At 41.0% G+C, this 19948-nt stretch overlaps 1 protein-coding gene across 3 annotated transcripts in view; it reads right to left on the reverse strand.

Annotated features, from left to right (window-relative positions):
• MYO1B (myosin IB) overlaps positions 1 to 19948 on the reverse strand; it is a 182526-nt gene that overhangs the window by 58265 nt on the left and 104313 nt on the right. For all 3 annotated transcript variants that reach the window (XM_067741166.1, XM_067741168.1, XM_067741167.1), the window contains exons 6-8: positions 17495 to 17541; positions 12086 to 12149; positions 731 to 829 (exon numbers count right to left, since the gene is read on the reverse strand). In XM_067741166.1, the coding sequence (XP_067597267.1) occupies positions 731 to 829; positions 12086 to 12149; positions 17495 to 17541 (210 nt within the window). The remainder of the gene's footprint in view (positions 1 to 730; positions 830 to 12085; positions 12150 to 17494; positions 17542 to 19948) is intronic.

Raw genomic sequence — 19948 nt, forward strand, 5'->3', positions numbered from 1 at the left:
TATCCTGATGGACTTATATTAATTCTCTAAAATATACATAGGTCAGACTTTGATCTCTTGTATCAGTTGCAAATGTCTTCCCACTATTTTTAAATCGTCACTGAGCAATTTGTTTTTATAGAATTGTATTCATCTACTACTCCCTGCTAATTTTTTCTCCCCAACTGGACTAATTATATTCTTCCGTTTTATTTTTTAAATTGATGATGAGACCCTCCCTCAACTTTTAGCTCTTTTAGCAAACCATCTGAGACATGTCCCAGTACCTGGTGAGGTACTCTGGGGACAGATATCAAACAAAGACTGCAAGGTGGCAGAAGCCAACACATCTTGTTCTTCCCTTCAGCCAGAATCATGGGAAAATTTTAAGAAGAAGAAAAGTGTATGGAATGCTTCTGCTTTGGAAAATGTTGCAAGAGTAAAAATTAAAACATAGAAACAGGGACTGGGGCTTCCCCAGTGGCACAGTGGTTAAGAATCCGCCTGCCAATGCAGGGGAGATGGGTTCGAGCCCTGGTCCAGGAAGATCCCACATGCTGTGGAGCAACTAAGCCCGTGAGCCACAACTACTGAGCCCGCACACCTAGAGCCCATGCTCTGCAACAAGAGAAGCCACCACAGTGAGGAGACTGCACAGCGCAACAAAGACCCAATGCAGCCAAAAATAAATAAAATAAAATAAAATTCTTAAAAAAAAAAAGAAAAAAGAAAAAAAGAAACAGGGACTTACTGAGGAGCTCTTCAGAGGCACCAGAAAGCAGCTGATAGAACACGTGGAAGTTTCTTTCACCTCTTGGCTGCTTAACAACACGAGATTTCTCTAAAAGATCTAGAGAGAAAAAGAATCAAATTCATAGTACAGTAGTAGTTTCACTTTCAAATACACCATGCTTCTTTCTTTTCCCCCTCACTTTCTTTTTCATTTTCTGTTTTGCATTAATAAAATAATAACAGAAGCTACATTTTCAGTTCTACTTTCAGGAAGAAGCACAGCTCTAACTAAAAGCACCAAATTAAACAAACCAGGTTCTTTCTGAACCATAGTGAATATGCAAAATAAGTTTAACAATACATTCGACAAGCTGATTAAAGACAATACAGCTTTTATAATAATATTCTCTTGATTTTATACATGATGACATTAAGTTCTTCAATATGTAGTATTACAAATCCAAGCAAGGAAATGCAGCCATTCAGTTAAGAATTCACTTGAGTTATAATGATAACAAGTTAACATTTTTGATATCTTATTTTATGCTAAGTGCTTTATAGACATTATTTCATTGAATCCTCCCCACCATTTTTGTAAGGTATGATTTTACAGATGAAAAAACTAACAGTCCAAGGGTTTAAGATGGATTTGAAATCAGGCTCTCTGACCCAAGTGCAGACCCCACCATATCCACATGCCCTGCTACCTGACATAAGTGAACCAGACTTTCTTGATCTCTTGCAGTCTTAAAGAATGAAAGGTGGTTCTCATTTAATGGAATCTGGAGTTATTTGACAGTATACGTTCATTGATTCCAGATGATCTTTCATCCTGTAAATCTGATGCCTTATCAAGTTTTCAAGCTTTCAGGAAGGGGAGGAAGGAAGGAGAAAGGAAGGGATGAATCCATCAATCAAGTGAACCAGAAAGGTGCCGCTGTGGCAGCAACAGGGGGTGGCAACGTACAATGGCAGAGAATATTTCTGCCTGGAGTCCTGTTTAGCACTGACCAGTGATATAAAAGAGGGTCTGGATTCTGTGAGCAAAGGCCAGATTAGTTATAAAATTATGAATCAGTGATCCTATCATTGAGCACTAATTTGATTTCCCATCAGATTGAAATCTAAACATAATTCAGAAAATGAGTAAGGGAGTGAACGATGTGCAATTTCACAGAGACTTGTCCTTGAACTTCTTAAGCTGTATTTCTGGAATCTACACTAGCACGTAAGGAGGAGTCTAGGTAGAGTTAAGGAGTGTAGATTTGATGAATGAGAAGCCCTAGGGTGCTCCAAACACACAAGGCCATTTGTAAGAATGAAGAGATGTGTTGTAAGGACACATAAAATAAACTTGACAGGAAGAGAACAAAAATATGTAAACACAAAAATTATTAGGAACGGGATGCTGCAGAGTTTTCATTTTCATCTCCAGCTCTAACTTGACCTGGACGACTGCCAATGCCCTCAAATCATACATGGAGAATAATGAAGACTTCATATTTAGCCAAAAAAAGAAAAGGATTGTGTAATAGTCATCATCTCTAAGGACTGAACGTTTCAATCAACTTATAAATACTGACATCCAGGGCAGAAGACAGAATAAACAGGTAAGGATAAAAGTGCAGTATGATTGCACTTATCATGGACCAAGCTCCTTTGGGGTCCTAAGAGTACCAGCACAGTTTTAGAAGAAAGACCTCCCAGCGCATGGGCAGAGTCTTCATTGAGAAGCTATTCCTTACAGGAAATTCCTCGAGCCTAGAAGAAAGTAACTCGACTACATGAAAAACATAAGCAAATGCTTCCGTTTACTTTATCCATTCCCGCACAAATTCCTTCAATCAACTCACTGCTCACCCACTATGTGCCAGCACTACCTGGGAATGAGCCCGGCACTGACTGCAAACCTGAAGACCTTCTTCCTCTTGACCTACAACTGTCACACATACGTGCTCTTGATTACACCCACCACCCAAACCACGAGCAGTGGCACTGTCCAAGGTGGCCTGGCAACACCTTTAAGAGAGAGCAGGAGATGGGGGTGAGAAAAGAGAATGACCATGTGTCTTTCACCTGTCAAAGCCCGCAAACCCCAGGCTCCCCCCATAGCACCAAGAATCCCGCCATGCCTCACCAGCCTCACCTCACAGGGGCACCTTAATGATGATGACAAACAACTGTTCTGTGGCACTCACCCAGTCACACTCCACAAGCAAACTGTGGTATTTCAAGACATGAAATCACACCTTCAGAGCACCTGACAGGGCCGCACTGTGCAACAGCAACATGGCCAGCCTTACGTTTGGCACTTTTTGAACAAATGCTCACACACAATGGAGAGTTTAGAAAGAGCAATGGCTATAAGATTCAGCAGATAACAGTCACCAAGTTAAAGGATAATATTCACAGTCACCAGGTTAAAGAATAATATTCGCCTGTGCAGGGTGGAAGGGAATGTTGGCCAATGTACTCCTTGCACCACACATGCTGATATGATCAGTGATCACTATCATGGTCAAATCTGAAACATAATACAACGTGCGTTTAAAAGGAACAGTGCAGGAGGGGAAGTGCAAGGGAACTTTGACTGACCTTCCGCTCTGCATTCAGTACTTTTCATTTGTTACCATATTCAACCCTGAACACCTCCTCTGAGGTTGGTTTTATAATCCCCATTTTGTAGATGAGAAAACGAGGCTCACATCACATTGTTACTAAGCAACAAAGCCAGAATGCAAAGCTTTAGGAGACTAAGGTATCATGCTATGCTCTTTATAATTTTCCAGCAAAAAGAATGCTAAATCCACAAACACTTGCAAAGGCTGAGGCTGTTCTTTACATAAAATATATGACTTCACCTAAGCAACTCAATCACAAAATGAGGAACCTTTTATTACAAAGCAGTTGAGGGTTTTCCCACCTAAAATGCTTTGTTGATTACCCCAGAGCCTCCTATTTCTTTATGACTTTTCTTGTAAGTTACAAGCTTCTAGGCAGAACAGTAATCAGGGAAAATGTTTGCTCCCAAATAATTTACTAGTGCTTAAAGCCATTCCCTAGTCTATTTCTTTTTGAAAAAACCCAACATAATCTAACAGCATGAAGCCATATCAAATAATTACTCAAGGTACAGAACATAAATTCAATTCACTATAACGACTTGCCACCTGAACATTTTAATGTGCCCCTGAATTAAGGCAAAGCGAAACACTGGCACAGCCTTCTCTTCTGCTTTAGATGCTTCTGCTACCACTGACTGCGCCTCTACTAACAAGACTTAATAAAAAGGAGTATAGGATATGCCAGATATTTAGTAGAGAAGAGAGTATAATAGCCTCCGTATATTCCAATGCAGCTATATTCTTGAACCCTCAAGATATAAATTTAAGTTCATATCAAATGTTATATAAATTTAAGTTTTAAGGGAAGAGATAAACCTATTAAGCCATTCTAAAGGGGAAAAGCAATGGGTAGGGACAGAGAAACTCTGGAATCAGAACTTTCCCACCAACTCCACCATGACACTGCCACCTGACTATTAACAGAATCAGACCATCACTGAGGGGTTTTCTTAGTTTTGACTAATTACCAGCTAGTCCACAGCATATACATGTTCCTGGGCACTGGGACACCCTCCCTAGGGCATAAGATATGAAAGAAGTAAAATGTCCATGTTTGCACCTGCTGGAGACGGATGCCTTTTAATAAGCCAAGGAATAAAAGAACAAGTAGTGGTTTGGAAGGGGGAAAAATCACATTACTTTGGAACATAACAGGTGAAGGATTAGGTAGCATGATCAGTTTCTATTTTTTTTTTTCTTTTTTTGCGGTACGCGGGCCTCTCCCATTGCGGAGCACAGGCTCCGGACGCGCAGGCTCAGCGGCCATGGCTCACGGGCCCAGCTGCTCCGCGGCATGTGGGATCTTCCCGGACCGGGGCACGAACCTGTGTCCCCTGCATCGGCAGGCGGACTCTCAACCACTGCGCCACCAGGGAAGCCCGATCAAAGTTTCTTTACTCTATGTATAATCTCCCTTCCTGAAAAAGAAGAAATGGTCCAAGTTCTTGATTAAGGCTTATGGAAGAATTTGCTTTGTCTCAGTTTTGCCAGTAAGGCCAGAATGACAATGAAAGCCCAAGATGCAGACACGACCGACCCTGCTCCTCTCCAATTGCTCAAAGATACACATTATGAAAAAAGTGTTTGAGTGGCACTGAAGGCTCTTCCAACGGATTTGTGTCCCTTTAATAAAGTGAAATGATACAGTTAGCAATAGTGAAAGGCCTGCAATCTAAGTAACAGCAATTTATCTCCCTTCGGACTCCGCTGTCTTGAAGAAGAAAAAATGTCAAATAACCAATGAGTTACTGGGCATAACTGATGGTAATTTCAGTGGAAAACTTGGATTATGAACTAATGTTTGCTCCTATATTGGAGTATATATTCTAAAATAAACTCTATACTTTTTCTGGAAATACACAACATAATCCTCAAGATTGAGAATTAGGAAGTTTCACTAAAGACAAGCTTTAAAGTAAAAAAAAGATGGCGCAAATGTCTTCTTACAAATCATTCACTGTGCACGTGTATTACAGAAAGCAGAGGTGGGTGTTCACCCCAGTACTCTCTCTCAGCCCGGGTCTCACACAGACCTTTGTCTATCTGCAGGTTACAGGCTTTGAGAGACCTCAAACACCTGGCGCGCCGTGACAGGACAGTGTTTCCCCTACCTCCACCTCCATGCAGCATTTTCATTTCTAAGAAAGCACCTTAAAGTTTTAAATCAAAAGTCAGAGTCCTGAAGTTACAAATTAGCACCAGTGACAGCTGGACATGTTACATGAAAAGTTGTGAGAGGGTTCCCAGTGTCTGCACATGAAAAATCAACTTGGGCTTTAAAACGCGAAGAAAATTTGCCTTATTATCTACCTAATTAAATGCCATTTTTAAAATCAGGATCCAGTTGCATACATATAGTATTTATGCATTTTCACAACAGACTTTTTTCTAATACAAATTTAAAGTGTATCTAATAATTGGAAAGTAACTTATGTGTGTATCTGAATCTACAATTTGATACCCAACCCTGAAATAAAATTAATGAAATATCTAGTCCATAATATCTTATTACATACAATTCTAATAAACCTTTATTCATTTCTTAATCTGAGGTTAATTTAGACATATTTGAACACCTGATTTCTTCTATAGTATGGGTATATAGTCTTGTTTCATGATAAACATGTAGTCTTTTTTCATGGTAAACATATTTTTGTATAAGAAAGAACACCAAAATAAAATTGAGACAAAGGAAAGCATCTATTTTTATATAAAGCCATCCATTACAGAGTAACAGAATTACTCTTTGAAATTTCAGTTTTATTGCTACAGATACTTCACAACCCATGGTTGATTATTTCTGTCTTCTTTAGGGGTATTAAGTGTCAAAGTGCTAAAAAAGCCCAGCCTTGTATTACAAACTAGGTAAATTATCTCAGTTTTTGATGAATTTTGACCCTAAAGAAGACAGCTACTGTTTACTGATGAATAGTCACTAGCTGTTGAGAACTGACTCATGTACAGGTAAGTCCCCAATTCCATATATATACGGATCAGAGTTTCCTTTAGGAAGTGTTATAACATAGCTTTGCTCCCAGTCACCCACCCACTCATCATCAATTAAACCCAAGGTATGATATAAAAGGAAGAACAAAGCTATAAGTCTCAAACAATTTAAAAGGGTAAACTTATATTCCATATGCTACAAAATGGCAGGAATGTGCCATACATAAGGATTAAACAACATGCCCTGAGACAGTCAGCACATAAATTAATTGCATCGTAAATTCAAAAGGAATGTAAAAGAAAAAGAATTCAGAGCAATTTGTTCTACCCTCCACCTTCCCTGTGAGTAAGGTAGGCATTTCTTCCTGCTTTATGATTCCACGTGGGAGGATTTCATGAGATGCACTCCCCAGCTTCTCAGCCCCTTACTCACTCCTCTCCTCAGCAGGAGGAAAGACTCCTCTGAGCAGCGAAGTTGGGAAGAAGAAATGGGCATGCATGTACAGCTCAGCCCCCTCATTCCCCACACTGTGCACAAATTCAGCCCCACTCCCAGGCTGTAAGACAGATGGGGCAACGCGCACAAGGAGAGGCCAGGGGTTGCTCGGTGCTGTCAATGCCTGCCAACCTGCCAAAGGACCACTAGCACACCCTCTTGGGTGATAAACCAAAAGCTGCTTTCTTCAACCTTGCCTCTACAGTAATAAAGTTGCTTCCTCTCCAGCTTATTTCTCATGTGTTTCCAAACTGGGTGGGGAAAGGATATTACCTATTAGACCTCTGTCTCAAGTTATTTTCTGCTGCATAACAAATGCCCCCAAAACTTACCAGCTTAGACCAATACCATTTATTAGCTCATGAGTCTGAGAGTCAGATTTGTAGTTCCTCTGATCTAAGCCAGCTTGGCTGATCTCTGCTGGCAGGTTGGCTGGCAGCTGGCTGATCTAAGGTGCCCTCATTCACACGTCTGCTGGTTCATTCCATGCGCCTCTCATCACCCAGCAGACTAGCCCAGGTTCACGCACATGGTGGTAATGAGCTCCCCAGAGAAGCAAGAGAGGATAAGCCCCAGTAGAGAACCAACTTTCGAGTCTCTCATTGTGCCATGTTCGCAAATTGTTCCATTGACCAAAACAAATCTCATGGCCAAGCCTTAAGTCATTGAGAGGGGACTACCGAAGCATGTGGCAAGCTAAGAAACTATTGTGGTCATTTCTGAAAACAATCTATCAGCTTTAGGTTGTTTAAAATAAAATGGTCACGAATTCTTTTCCCATTCTTCCCACTGAGAGGTGGAATCTACATTCCCCAGCACTGAAACTGAGCAAGCTTGTGCACACATGGACTTAACAGAGTCATAGTGATGCTGTACGATTACCCAGTCTACTCAGGCTTCTTCCTGGTTCTCTTGGAACACTTGCTGTCAGAATGTTCTCTCTTGGAACACTCCCTCTCACAGCCGCCTTGCTGTGAGAAGCCCAAATCACACGAGGCCACACATAGATGGCTCTAGTTAACAGTCTAGCTGAGCTCACCCCTTGAATCATCCCAGCCCAGGAGCCTGACACATGAGCGACAAAGCCTCCAGAGGACTCCAACCCCCCAACTCATGCAAGTTGCCCCCAATCACTAGAGTCTTCCCAGCTGAGGTCCCATATGTCATGGAGACAAGCCAACCCTGCTGAGCTCCATCTGAATTCTTGACCCACAGAATCCAAGAGCATATAACAGGGCCGTTGTTTTACTCCACTAAGTCTGGGGTGGTTTATTGGGCAGTAATAATAACTGGGCCACACACCAATGTCAACGTTTGCTTTCCTTCATAACCACAGGATTGGGTTACTTCTTTCAAGCTGAACAGAGGCATTAGTAACAGATGGTGCTTGATTACCAATAACTTTGTTTGCCTTTGTGGGATTTAGAAAAAGTATTTTTAAATGATTAACATAGAATATTCAGATAAACTTACCCAATAAAGAAGAAGCTTTATTTCTCAATAAATTTCTCTATGTCAAACTGTGCTTATTGTACATTAGGTACTTATGTGATTATTACTTAGTTAATTCAACAAATATATATTAGAGGTTAGACACTATTTTAGTTGCTATCATTTAGCAATGAACCATACAAACTGAGTCTGTCATTATAGGGTATATATTTGGCTAGGAGCTAGAGACAATCAACAGATAAATATACAATAATGAAAAGAAGCAAACATTTATTGAGTGCTTACTATGTGCCAGGCACTGTTAGATGTTAACGAATTATTTACAACTCATCACAACCCTATGAGATCAGTACTATTATCCTCATTTCAAAGAGAAAGAAATGGAGGCACAGAGAATTAAGTAACTTGTTTTCTTTTTGTTTAGACATTGGCAACCACATGATAAATCACTGACAACTGCATATATAGGATCATGGATATGTCCCAAATAATAAAGCAGGAAAATATAGAGCCTGCCTATATTTAACCAATTCCATCCTCATCTCCAGCATTTACCGAGCACCTGCTGTGTATCAGGTATCACCCTAGGCTCTTGATACACTACCGTGAACAGGACAGGCATGTCTCCCATCCTTACAGTTTACGCAGGTATATGCACATTTGAAATCTTAAGGCTTCTTCTTAGTATATCTCTATGCTATTCTTCTTTTAGGAGATAACATCCCTTGAGACTTGTACCACATTTTCTCCAGTCTAAATTGCCATTTAGTGTCACAACTGTAAGAAAGTATCTGTGACTATTAATAAAAGCAACAGGTTTCCAAACATTTCAAGTTCATAACACTAGATCCAAAATCCTCAAATGTAATTGTATAAATGTTATGAGACCCACACGCATTAACAAAGTAGGAGAAATAGTACCTCACATCAGCCAAACATCTGGATGTATTTCCATGTTTTATCTTCTCTACTTAAGTAAATGTTTGACATTTTCTATTTTTGTAACACTTCTCTCCTAATGATACTCACCTCAGAGATACGTAGCTTTCAAATGAGTTCAAGACTTAGGTTTTACAGCATACCTCTCTTAGAAAGAGAGGAAGAGAGACTAAGTTATTGGGCATTTTTTCCCCACTTCCTGGGTACACAACTGGCTCAAATGATCCTGTGACTTTTTCAAGGTAATAATTACAGCCAACAACGACCTATGCTTTTACTAGGCGGCTGCTGGAAAAGGAAACAAAATAGATGACCTACAAAATGGCAAATCTTGTCTCCTTTTCTGGGTACAAGAAGCTAACTGTTGGCAGCTTGCAGAGAACAAGAGTGGGTTTACCCATTGCTTTATACCCCCTCAAGCCAGCAGGCAGCAGCTCCCCGTGGCCACCTATGAGTCAGTCCTCTCTCTCTATTCGGGGTGAAATTTCCTGCTCTCACCACTAATGTATCCCTTTCCTTTCCAAAGCAAAGGATACTCTAAAATACCAGGGTGTTCCCACTACCACAAATTTCAATATAATTTCATTGTGGGAACAAATGGTAACAAAAACCATATGATGTTCATTCATGATGGTTTTTAATCTTCACTGGAAATGAACTGGGTGTTTACTATTTATTCTCCATGGATACTGCAAGAATTAGAGACAGGAAGACATTTCTGTTTGAAACTTGAAACTTCAAAATGTAAAACCCAAGTTATTTTCTGATACTTAGAATAAAGGCATCCTTAAATATTTTCCTAGAGTCCTCAAGAGTAATACTGGTTCAATCATTCTAGAATGTTCTATAATACAAAGTTAATGTAGCCTCATTTTAAAAATAGTGTATTACTCAAATAATAACTAAATTTAATTTGTCTTGTAAAATGCAAGTGTTATAAAAGTGTTATAAATATGTTTCAGAATAAAAGCTAATCTTTCCTTAAAATGGTGGTCTTAAAACTGAGGCATACCTTTTCCTATACAGCTCTCATCAGCTGCCACATACTGTGAAGGAAGTTTGTGTAACAAACTTGGCAGGGTTATAATCACTTGCTTTTGGTGGTATTATATATGATTCGCATGAGTATTTCTGTTTCCTTATTTGACAGTTAAAACCATTTAACATAAGTAGTACCATCCTAGCCAATTTCACCTCAGATTAAAACTTCCTCTTCAAGACGTTTTTCCAATAATAATACATTTTTACAATACGTATAATCCCAATGGTTAAGAATCCGCCCGCCGTACTTCCCAGGTGGTTCAGTGGTTAAGAATCTGCCTGCCAATGCAGGGGACACGGGTTCGAGCCCTGGTCCGGGAAGATCCCACATGCCACAGAGCAACTAAGCCCGTGTGCCACAACTACTGAGCCTGCACTCTACAGCCCGCGAGCCACAACCACCGAGCCTGCACGCCCAGAGCCCGTGCTCCGCAACAAGAGAAGCCACTGCAATGAGAAGCCTGTGCACCGCAACGAAGAGTAGACCCCACTCGCCACAACTAGAGAAAGCCCGCGTGCAGCAACAAAGACCCAACGCAGCCAAAAAAATAAATAAACTATTTAAAAACTACAAATGGTAGAAATGGGGAACCATGGAATTCATCCAGTTCAATCCTATAGTTTCCAAGATAAAGACTCTAGACCTAGAAGTTTACTCTACGAACTATGATTTTAAAATTTTTTTAAAAAATTCAGCTGCATGGTTTGCCCAAATTCTAAAAGCACTCACTTTCAAATGGCATCCCTCTGGTTCTAGTGTTTCTCTGGAAGATCACAGGGGCCACCTGGGGGTCTAGGGGTTCTGGCTGCTCATCTCCTCTTTAACCAGATCAGGCCTCATTTCATCTGTTTCATATTTGGAGTAAAATTTCATTTGGAGAAAGAATGCCACTGCTATAGCAAAAAGCAGTGCTTTGAATACCTGAGCCAATTGTTATTTTTTAATCTAGTACAAACTTAGATTTTTTTCATTCCAACAATCCGAACAGCATCTTAGGGTGGTGAAAAGGCCAGGGGAAGCGGTGTGTGTGGAGGGCACGTCAGCAGTGTGGCCCTCAAAAAAAACCAAGAGGATAACCAGGCTGCAGCTTCCCCTGGAGGTGCACTAACCCTGAGTGGTCATCGTATCCTTGCCAAACGAATCAGCTACAGAATCAACAGGAGCAGAGACATCAGGGCGGTGCCACACGCACTGAAGCCCCCAAGCATGGATGAAGGGGCCTTATCTACAACAGATACTGACCACTGTGCCCACTTGAGAAAACTCTGGACCTGGGGCTGTTAAGTAGACCTCACCTGATTTTGTTCATTTTTTCACCTTTGCCGGAGAACATTTCACTTCTACAATCACAAATCATGACTAAAGAAAGCTAATAAATCTGTCTCTACCTAACAGGTGTACGACATTTCAATTTTTTAAACACACTGAAGACAAAATTCTCACAGTAAAATTTGAAGTACAGGTTTTTCTCATTTTATCGGGTAACTGTTACCCCCAAAGTCATTCAATTAAAATCAATTATTATTTATATTTTGTTTTTAACCACAGAGTAATTTTGTTAAAGAAAATAACGGTTGGAGAATCTTTTTTATTACTGGATTGGCTTGAAGACCTATAGGATATAAAATACAGTTGGGCTAATATTTATTTCTTTAGCAGACTTCTAAAAAGTTTTTCAAAGGCAAAGACTTTAAGTGATCTTTTAAAAAGATTTAGAAATTAAATATTATAAAACAATCTGAAATGCATAGGTTAAAAATTTAAGTATAAGAAAAGGAAATGTATTCTTAAACCTATCTCTTAAAGACCCAAGTATCTAAAATATTCTGTTATAAATATATGTTTTACTATTCTGAACTTCTTTAAAATACTCACAGTTACTTATCACTCCTCCCAGGGGATCGCCTTTAAAATCGAATTCAATATCCATATATTTGCCCTGCCAAAGAAAGACTTGGTGAGTTTTCAAGTTCACCTCAAAATATTCAGTCAGTGTATCTTAAAGCATAGCATGATAAGCCCTTTATGCATTTGTTTAAATGTAATTAAGAAAGACACAGTTTACGTAACCATGATGCAAAACAATGTGCCTCCAAAAATAATTCATACTAAATACCCCATTAGCTCAAAGTGAGCATATCTCGTTGCTAATTTAAGAACAGATCTTCTCAGCCATCGTAAGACTTTTGGATACGTTTCAAATTTCTCAAGGATGTGTGTATTCAATTCAAGAATAAAAACCGGGAAAATTAGTATTCCTTGAATAGGCACTAGCTGGCAATATAAATTATTTCATTTTTATAGGCAAAGTATGTTGTAAGCCATGGCTAGACATTCCAAACACACTGGACAGTGGATAAAATGGAAGACTTCAAGTTCTGTTTTTATATCTACTCAAATCAAATGCATGATTATGTGGTGTGACCAACTCAGAATCAAAGGCTCATCATTATTACTTTCTTTGGCTTTTAATCTAGATTATACAGAAATATATAACCCATGTTCATATTACACCTTATAGATGGTACCTTAAACACACAGAAACACACATGGAGTCTTACACTGTGATTTTTAGAGAACGGGTCTGGATTGTCTGGTTAAAGAGTAACAAATATATCAGAATAACCCTGAGAGCTGTTTTTTGTTTGGAAAAGGGTGTGTTGATCTAATAAGTAGTCTTTGGTTTTGTTTCATGTTCTACCTTAGTCAGATCGATGGTTTGTAAATAATTCTCCCAGAGAATTACTTTAATTCTGTTTTCAAAATAATGGTAAGGGAGGAGAAACATGATCACATGGCACACAATCAACAATGTAATCTGTGATTTTTTTAGCAGCTCGTGCATGCTCCCCCACCTTCTCCTTCTTCATTGTCACTGGTCATCTGGCCTTTGTAAGTCTTCACTTGCTCATTAAGCAAATGTTTATCAAGCATTTCCTGGACACTAACGTAGGCACAAGGGAAAGCAAGGCATCACTCCTGCCCTCAAGGAATTTACAGTCTTGGGGGGAAATGAAACATAAATGGGACATAACCATGTATAGGGATACATCCTACGGTGGGATCATGGTGCCGTGCGCAAAGAACAGGGGACAGAGGGGGAGGAGGAGATCTGCCCGAGCTTAAAGGCGAAGTAGCAGGAGAAGTCAGGCAGGCAAGGAGGCAAGGGATCAGGAAGGAGCAGGCATAAGCAGTGGCATCCGTGAGGATGGTGGGGGAAGTCAGAGCACATCAATGACACCGACATTTTCTCCTGACAGCCAAGTTGTGTCATTAAAAGTTCCTCAACAAGGACACCATGATCAGACTTGCCTCTTTACAAGACCACTCTGGCTAGTGTGGAATGGACTGGAAAAGACCTATCAGATGTAGCTGACAGAGGTGGCAGCAATTAGGGGAGAAACACTGGTGGCTTTACACCAGAATAGCAAAAGAAGAAAGTAAACAGAGTTGAGAGCTACCCAGAGAGTCACGATGACTGGTCATGGTTGGATGGAGAAGGTATGAAAGGAGGGTGTTCAAGAATTTAAAAGTCCAGGAATGTGGCCCAGACAACTGAGTGGATAGCGACACTCTCTAGGATGCGAGGGGACACTGGAGGCAAAGCAGACATGAAGGAGGGAGAAAGAGTAACTTCACAAGAGAGTCAGAGGATGACCGTATGAGAGGGGATGATTTTGGTGGCAGGTGGTCCCTGGGCAAAGGAGGCGACAGATCTAGAGTACAGGTGCAGAGAGATAAGTATGAGAAAGGAGTGTGTATACTGATATGGAGACGGGGAGGTGCCAAGGAGCAGGGCTAATTTGGTTGGAGAGCTTGGAAGAGGATGATTTCTGTGAAGCAGGCATAATAGCATCAGCTGAGAGTAAAGGATAGAAGGTTTGAAGAGAGTAGAGCAAACACTGTGGAGAAAGGAAAAGGAAGCTGACTAGGGCTAAACTCCTGCACAACACGGAGAACTCAGCTGATGCCCACACTGATGACTCCCCAAACGCTTGGTTCTGGTCCTGGCACTAGACTACTCACAAATAACCAGCGGCTTCCCACCACCTACAGAATAACGTCTGAGACCCTGACCCTGCTACTCCAGGCCCTCCAGCTGGGGCCCGGACCCACCTTTCCAGCCCTCTGGCCCACGGCTCCGTTCACAGACTCCCTGGTCTGGCCATTAACTCTGGCAAATGAAGGTCCACACTGGTTTCTCTCCTCAGTTTCTCAGGCTGGACTGCCACCTCCTGCTGCCTGCCACCCCATTTTGGCTTCTTTAAATCTTGTGGACCCACTCAGGACTGTCCCCTGCCCCGGACTCCTCCAGCTTCTCTATTCTGAGCTTCCATAACACTTCATCTATACTTTTCATGGGGAACTTACTAGTTTATGTGTTGTGTTATAATTATTTTCAGCCATGTCCATTTTTCCTGACTAGTTTATAAGCTTCTTAAAAACAGGTATTCAGGGCTTCCCCGGTGGCACAGTGGTTGGGAGTCCGCCTGCCGATGCAGCGGACGCGGGTTCGTGCCCCGGTCCGGGAGGATCCCACGTGCCGCGGAGCAGCTGGGCCCGTGAGCCATGGCCGCGGAGCCTGTGCATCCGGAGCCTGTGCTCCGCAACGGGAGAGGCCACAACAGTGAGAGGCCCGCGTACCACAAAAAAAAAAAAAAAAAAGGTATTCATTCATCAATAAATCAATGTTTTCTGAGTGTCCACTATGGCACCGGCCCTGCTCTAGCTCCTGGGGCCACATCAGAGAACAAGAGGCCGAGGTGCTCGCTTCCTCCGCACCTACTCTCCAGGGCCAATGATGATGTAAACGGGGGAAGGGAGCACGTAACTCCAGAGATTGCTGAATGCCTAAAAAAATGAAAATGGGATGAAGTCACAGAGTCTCCAGACGGCATCATGGAAGTGACATCTGAGATAAGACCTAAATGATACGAGACGCCAGCCATACAAAGATCTGGGGACAGAATGCATGGTGTAGAAGGACCGGCAACAGCAAAGGCCCAAGTCCAGGAAGCACCTGGCACACCTGCCGGGCACAAAGGCCTGTGTGACTGAGGCCCAGGGAGCCGGGGAAGGCTGGGCCGGCCCACCTTGCGTGGGGAGGCTTGGGGGAGCCCGGGCTATATTTTAGGTGCAAGGGGACCACAGAGGCTGTCAGCCGGCAGGGGACGGCAGCGTGTAAAGATCACTCTGGCTACTGGTGGGGAAAAGACTGCAGGCTGCAAGGGCATACGCAGGGAGACCTAAGTTTAACTATGTTTAAAAGAAAACCCGGAGGTTTCAAACAAATGAATGAATTGTGTGTGTGTTTCTATTCTTACTGAATGAGAGGAGTGGTAATGAGATTTTCCAGACCCTAGAGCGCTCTCTCCCACACTCTCCAGTGCCCCACTCAGCTCCTGGCACACCGCAGATGCTCAACAAAATCCCCCTCCAAAGTCCTTAGTCGAGAACAGTGATTTTCGAAGCCTTAAACTGTGTTTTCTTTTTTCCCCAAAGCAATGAGTCTCTCTTACTAGAAGCTCAATACGCCAAGTTAAAGTGCTGGGGTGAGGGTCACTGTGAGGCACCTCCATGGGAACAGTGGTCCACACTGTCAGCTACAATGAGGTGCAGGGTCTCCCAGGCTTCTCAGCAAAGAGATCAAAAAATGTATTCGGAGTTAACCTGTCAAACACAGTTGAAGGAAATGTAATTTCCCTGGAGTCATAAACCTCTGTTATATATACAGTAGTCATTTTAAATATAGTAGAGTCCTACTATAATATTATAACATAGACTCGAGTATACTACTGGTCAAAGTCGCACCCACAAAGCAGAGAAATTACTAAAAACTGGGCATGAAATGATTTAGCCTATAATCAAGTATTAATCTCATATCCTAATACCCGTGTTATGATAGGATTTCTCTGAAGTTACTTAACAAGCCAAAACACCTGCCAAGCCTTTCGCTAGATTTTCCGATGTCTCTAAGTACCAGTGACTCTTTAAGCAATATGGTTTTCTGTATTTTTACGGCCTACAGACTAAATATATTTGCAAGTATTTTTTTTAAAGCGTGTGTATATGAGATTTGCCAAGAGCAAAAATAAAATCTCTATCCTATAAAGAAGCTTGATCTATTGGAATTACTTCTATCTGCCCACACTTTGCATCTAATTCTATTTATGTAATGAGATTAGTCATGTTACCACAACAGGAAAAGGCATGGCTCACATCAGTTTTAACAACTTAAGGGGCTAATCCAATGGAAAAAATTCACTGCCTTGGAATTAGGAAACTTAGCCTTCCACTTTCCAATCTATCAAAACGATCTCCACCTGAGGTCATTTGCATGCCTTAAGCACAGGATAACGCCAATGAGAAAAAAGCAAAAAGGGGGCTAAAAGAAGCTGGGGAGTGGAGGTGTGGGGATGCAGGAAGGGTGTCTGGCAGCGAGGCACAGACGATCATCAATAATGGTCCCAAGTAATGTATATGAGAAGACAGCTTATAAACTAAATGATCTTTTATTACGAAATTTATAAAACTGGCTCAACTATAGAAAAAAAGCCATCAATTTCAAAATGCCACCATCACACTCACCATATTTCCCCCAGCTGCCTCCAGGCAGTGTGTGTCCCTGTCAAGACCAGAGGCAGGAAAGAAGGCAGCACAGCTGGGGAGACCCAGGGGCTGATGTGCCAGAGCGTACACTGCAGAGGTGGGAGATGAGGCTGGAAAGGTTTCCACTATGGAAATTAGCATTTTCCAACTCAGCCCGACTCAAAACATCAATTAGCTTCAGTTTTTACTATTCAGTCCTCCCCACACCCCCCATTAGCAGCCAGACTTATTGATTTTACCTCTATAAAGTTTTAGAATACACCTCCATCCTTTCTGGTCCCACTGAAGAACGGACAAGAGCTGTAGCGTATACAAACTTGACACCTAGTTTACCCTTCTTTCTATGGAATTTCTGAGTCTTAATTGACTTCTAAATATCAAAACTCACATTAGTAAAGAGTTACTCTAAACAGCCTCACTGAAATTGCTCATGGAATTTTATGATAGATGACAAGAAAACATGAAAAAAAGATAGCGTGTCACTCCAAGAAGAATTAAAAAGGAAAATTCCAGAAAGCAGAAAAATAGTCCTTATAGAACTTTTAGCCTACGTCTCAATATGGTGTTTCTTATTTTTTAATTGTGTGTATTAAGAAATATTAAACATCTACTGGTTGTTTAAACACACATGAGGTAAATGTTAGTGTTAACACTTATGCTTATACAAATACTTACAAATCTAGAGGAGTTGTCATTCCTTACAGTCTTGGCATTTCCAAATGCTAGTAGGAAAGAAACAGATGTGTGGTCAAGTGACAGAAAACTAATTTCAAGCCAAAAAATAAAACAAATGTAATATCTGACATCCATAAATCCTAGAAATGCAACTTGTAGCAATGACATTTCTGTCCAGAAAATTTCCATAGAAACTACTTAACACGAGTCTTAATAAGCTGCTAAAGCTTCCATGTCTTCTTATAAGTTCACAGAAAGACTCATGCCTATGATTCACAGAAGTTTTTTCAAGTACTACTGTAAACTTAATCCTGTCTAATTCAACACATTTTAACTGTTTTGATAGTAGTCAGCTGAATGGCGAGCAAGCAGGGCTTCTGTGCTCTTCTACCGTTATTAACAATGAATAAGGTTATTTTAGAGATGACTACTTAACATTAACAAAGGTTTTATGAAACTCAGTTGATGAGGTTTTCAGGTGGAAAAAGGCATGAGAAACTTTAAATTGTTTAAGTTCGAAATAAAAGGTATTTAAACGTGATTAAATATATAACTGAAATACAGAAAGAGTAAGAGACTTGGAAACTAACATCATTTCCAATAGGCTAAAAATACCATATAGTTTCATGAGTTTATGTCCATCAGACCTAAGTGAAACTTTCCAGAAAAGAAAAAAAAATCAGCCCACAATGCAAAAATCCAAGTTTGTCCCAATCTTAGCTGCTTCGAGGAGCTAGAATCTCCCACAGGCCGCCCTTTCAAACGAGAGCACCTAAGAACCACAGGACGACACTGCCCCAGGCACAGAATGCTCCTGTTTGACAAAGGTATTTCAGTGTCATGAGGTAAAATGACTGCTTCATCAAGCTTGTGCACAAGAGAGGAGCAAATTAATCTGGGCCTTGGTAGTAGAGGATGTAAGTGGAATAAATGTAAGTCGTATAAGGAGAGGGAATCCCTGCTTGATGCTCTGGAGCCTAGCAGTGCACCTCAAACTTTAACGTGTAAACCAATCACCTGAGGATCTTGGTCAAGTGCACACTTTGGTTCAATGAGTCAAGGGATGGGCATGAAATTCTGCTTCTCTACCAATACCCTCCCACCCCACCCCGAGGCTGTTACTGGGATCCGTGGGCCACACGGCCGCCAGCAAGGACTACAGAGTGATGCACGATGACGCGGCAAACAGAAATGAATCTTTAAATTAAGGGGTCGGGCATCAAATCCCTGGAAGCCGCCACAACTTCATTAAATTAAGATTAGCCTAACAAGAGCTCACATGATTAACAGTGGCTAAAAGCTGGTCCAAGTTTTGAAAGCAATCACCTGATCCAGATGTGTAACGCTCACTGCGGGTATTCAGTAGCCAAACCTGCTGTGTTATATTTCACGTTAGCTAGTATTTTTATGTTTTTGATTGTAAAAAAAAAAACAAAATAGTTGGCTCCTGCTAGTTAAGACAAAATTTAAAGTCAACACAGGGCAAGTTCTTTGATTCAGAGATTCCACTTGGAATGGGTATGGTTTCGTAGGTCCCTGACACCAAATTCTCTCTTTAACAGAAAATAAGCTGAGATGTTATATTAAGTAAGGAAACCTGCACATGGGAAACACTCAAAAAAGGATGCTGAAGAGGTTCACATCCTTATCCTACGTCCACCACCAGCTAAAGGATTTTAATAAATGCAACCTTGATAAGGGTGAGTGTTGACCTAGTCATCATGAAGACCATGACATTTTTCGTGTTTTCACAGGCTAGATCTTTGTGGTGGGTGTCAACAAGCAGGGATGCCAAATTAACTAATTTGCACAGCCCCAAAGTCCAGCACGAGACGCTGACACATAAAGGAGAGTTTATTGTGGCTTGAAGGTCAAGGGCAAGTGAAGGAATTGCTTCAAAAAAACTTTATTCAGGGTGCCATTTGCAAGCCATAAACCATCTTTTCATCAAACAAATCTGAGTTGCACATTACTAAACACAGCTCTAAACACTAAAGTCTTTTACTGTGAGCCACAGAATCAAAAACAAGTGTTCCATTATAGAACACTTGAGACACATTCCTCAATTGTTTTTTTTAAGTTCATTGTTCTAAATGTTCATTTACAGTAGCAGCTCCAGTTAAAAAGTAAAGCATTCCCACAAAAGATAATACATGCCCACAGTAGACATTTCTTCCAGTTCCTGCACTGGGGCCTAGTTTCAAATACCATTGAATAAAGGGCCAGATTCTAATCACAGATGCAAGCTATAGCATTCCACAGTGTTTCTCCTTTAGATCACAGCATTCTTAAAATAAGCATCTATAGAAATATAACACATGTATAGCATCCTAACTAAAAGCAAAAGACAGCAAGCAAAAAGTAAAAGACTGGAATAATAAGATAAAGATAAAACACTTTCTACAATAGCTTCTTTATTTGTTAAGGTCCTGAAGGGGAAGAAAGATCAATAAC

This window comes from Pseudorca crassidens, chromosome 6 (genome assembly GCF_039906515.1).
Source record: "Pseudorca crassidens isolate mPseCra1 chromosome 6, mPseCra1.hap1, whole genome shotgun sequence".
In the NCBI taxonomy this organism is placed as follows: Eukaryota; Metazoa; Chordata; class Mammalia; order Artiodactyla; family Delphinidae; genus Pseudorca; species Pseudorca crassidens.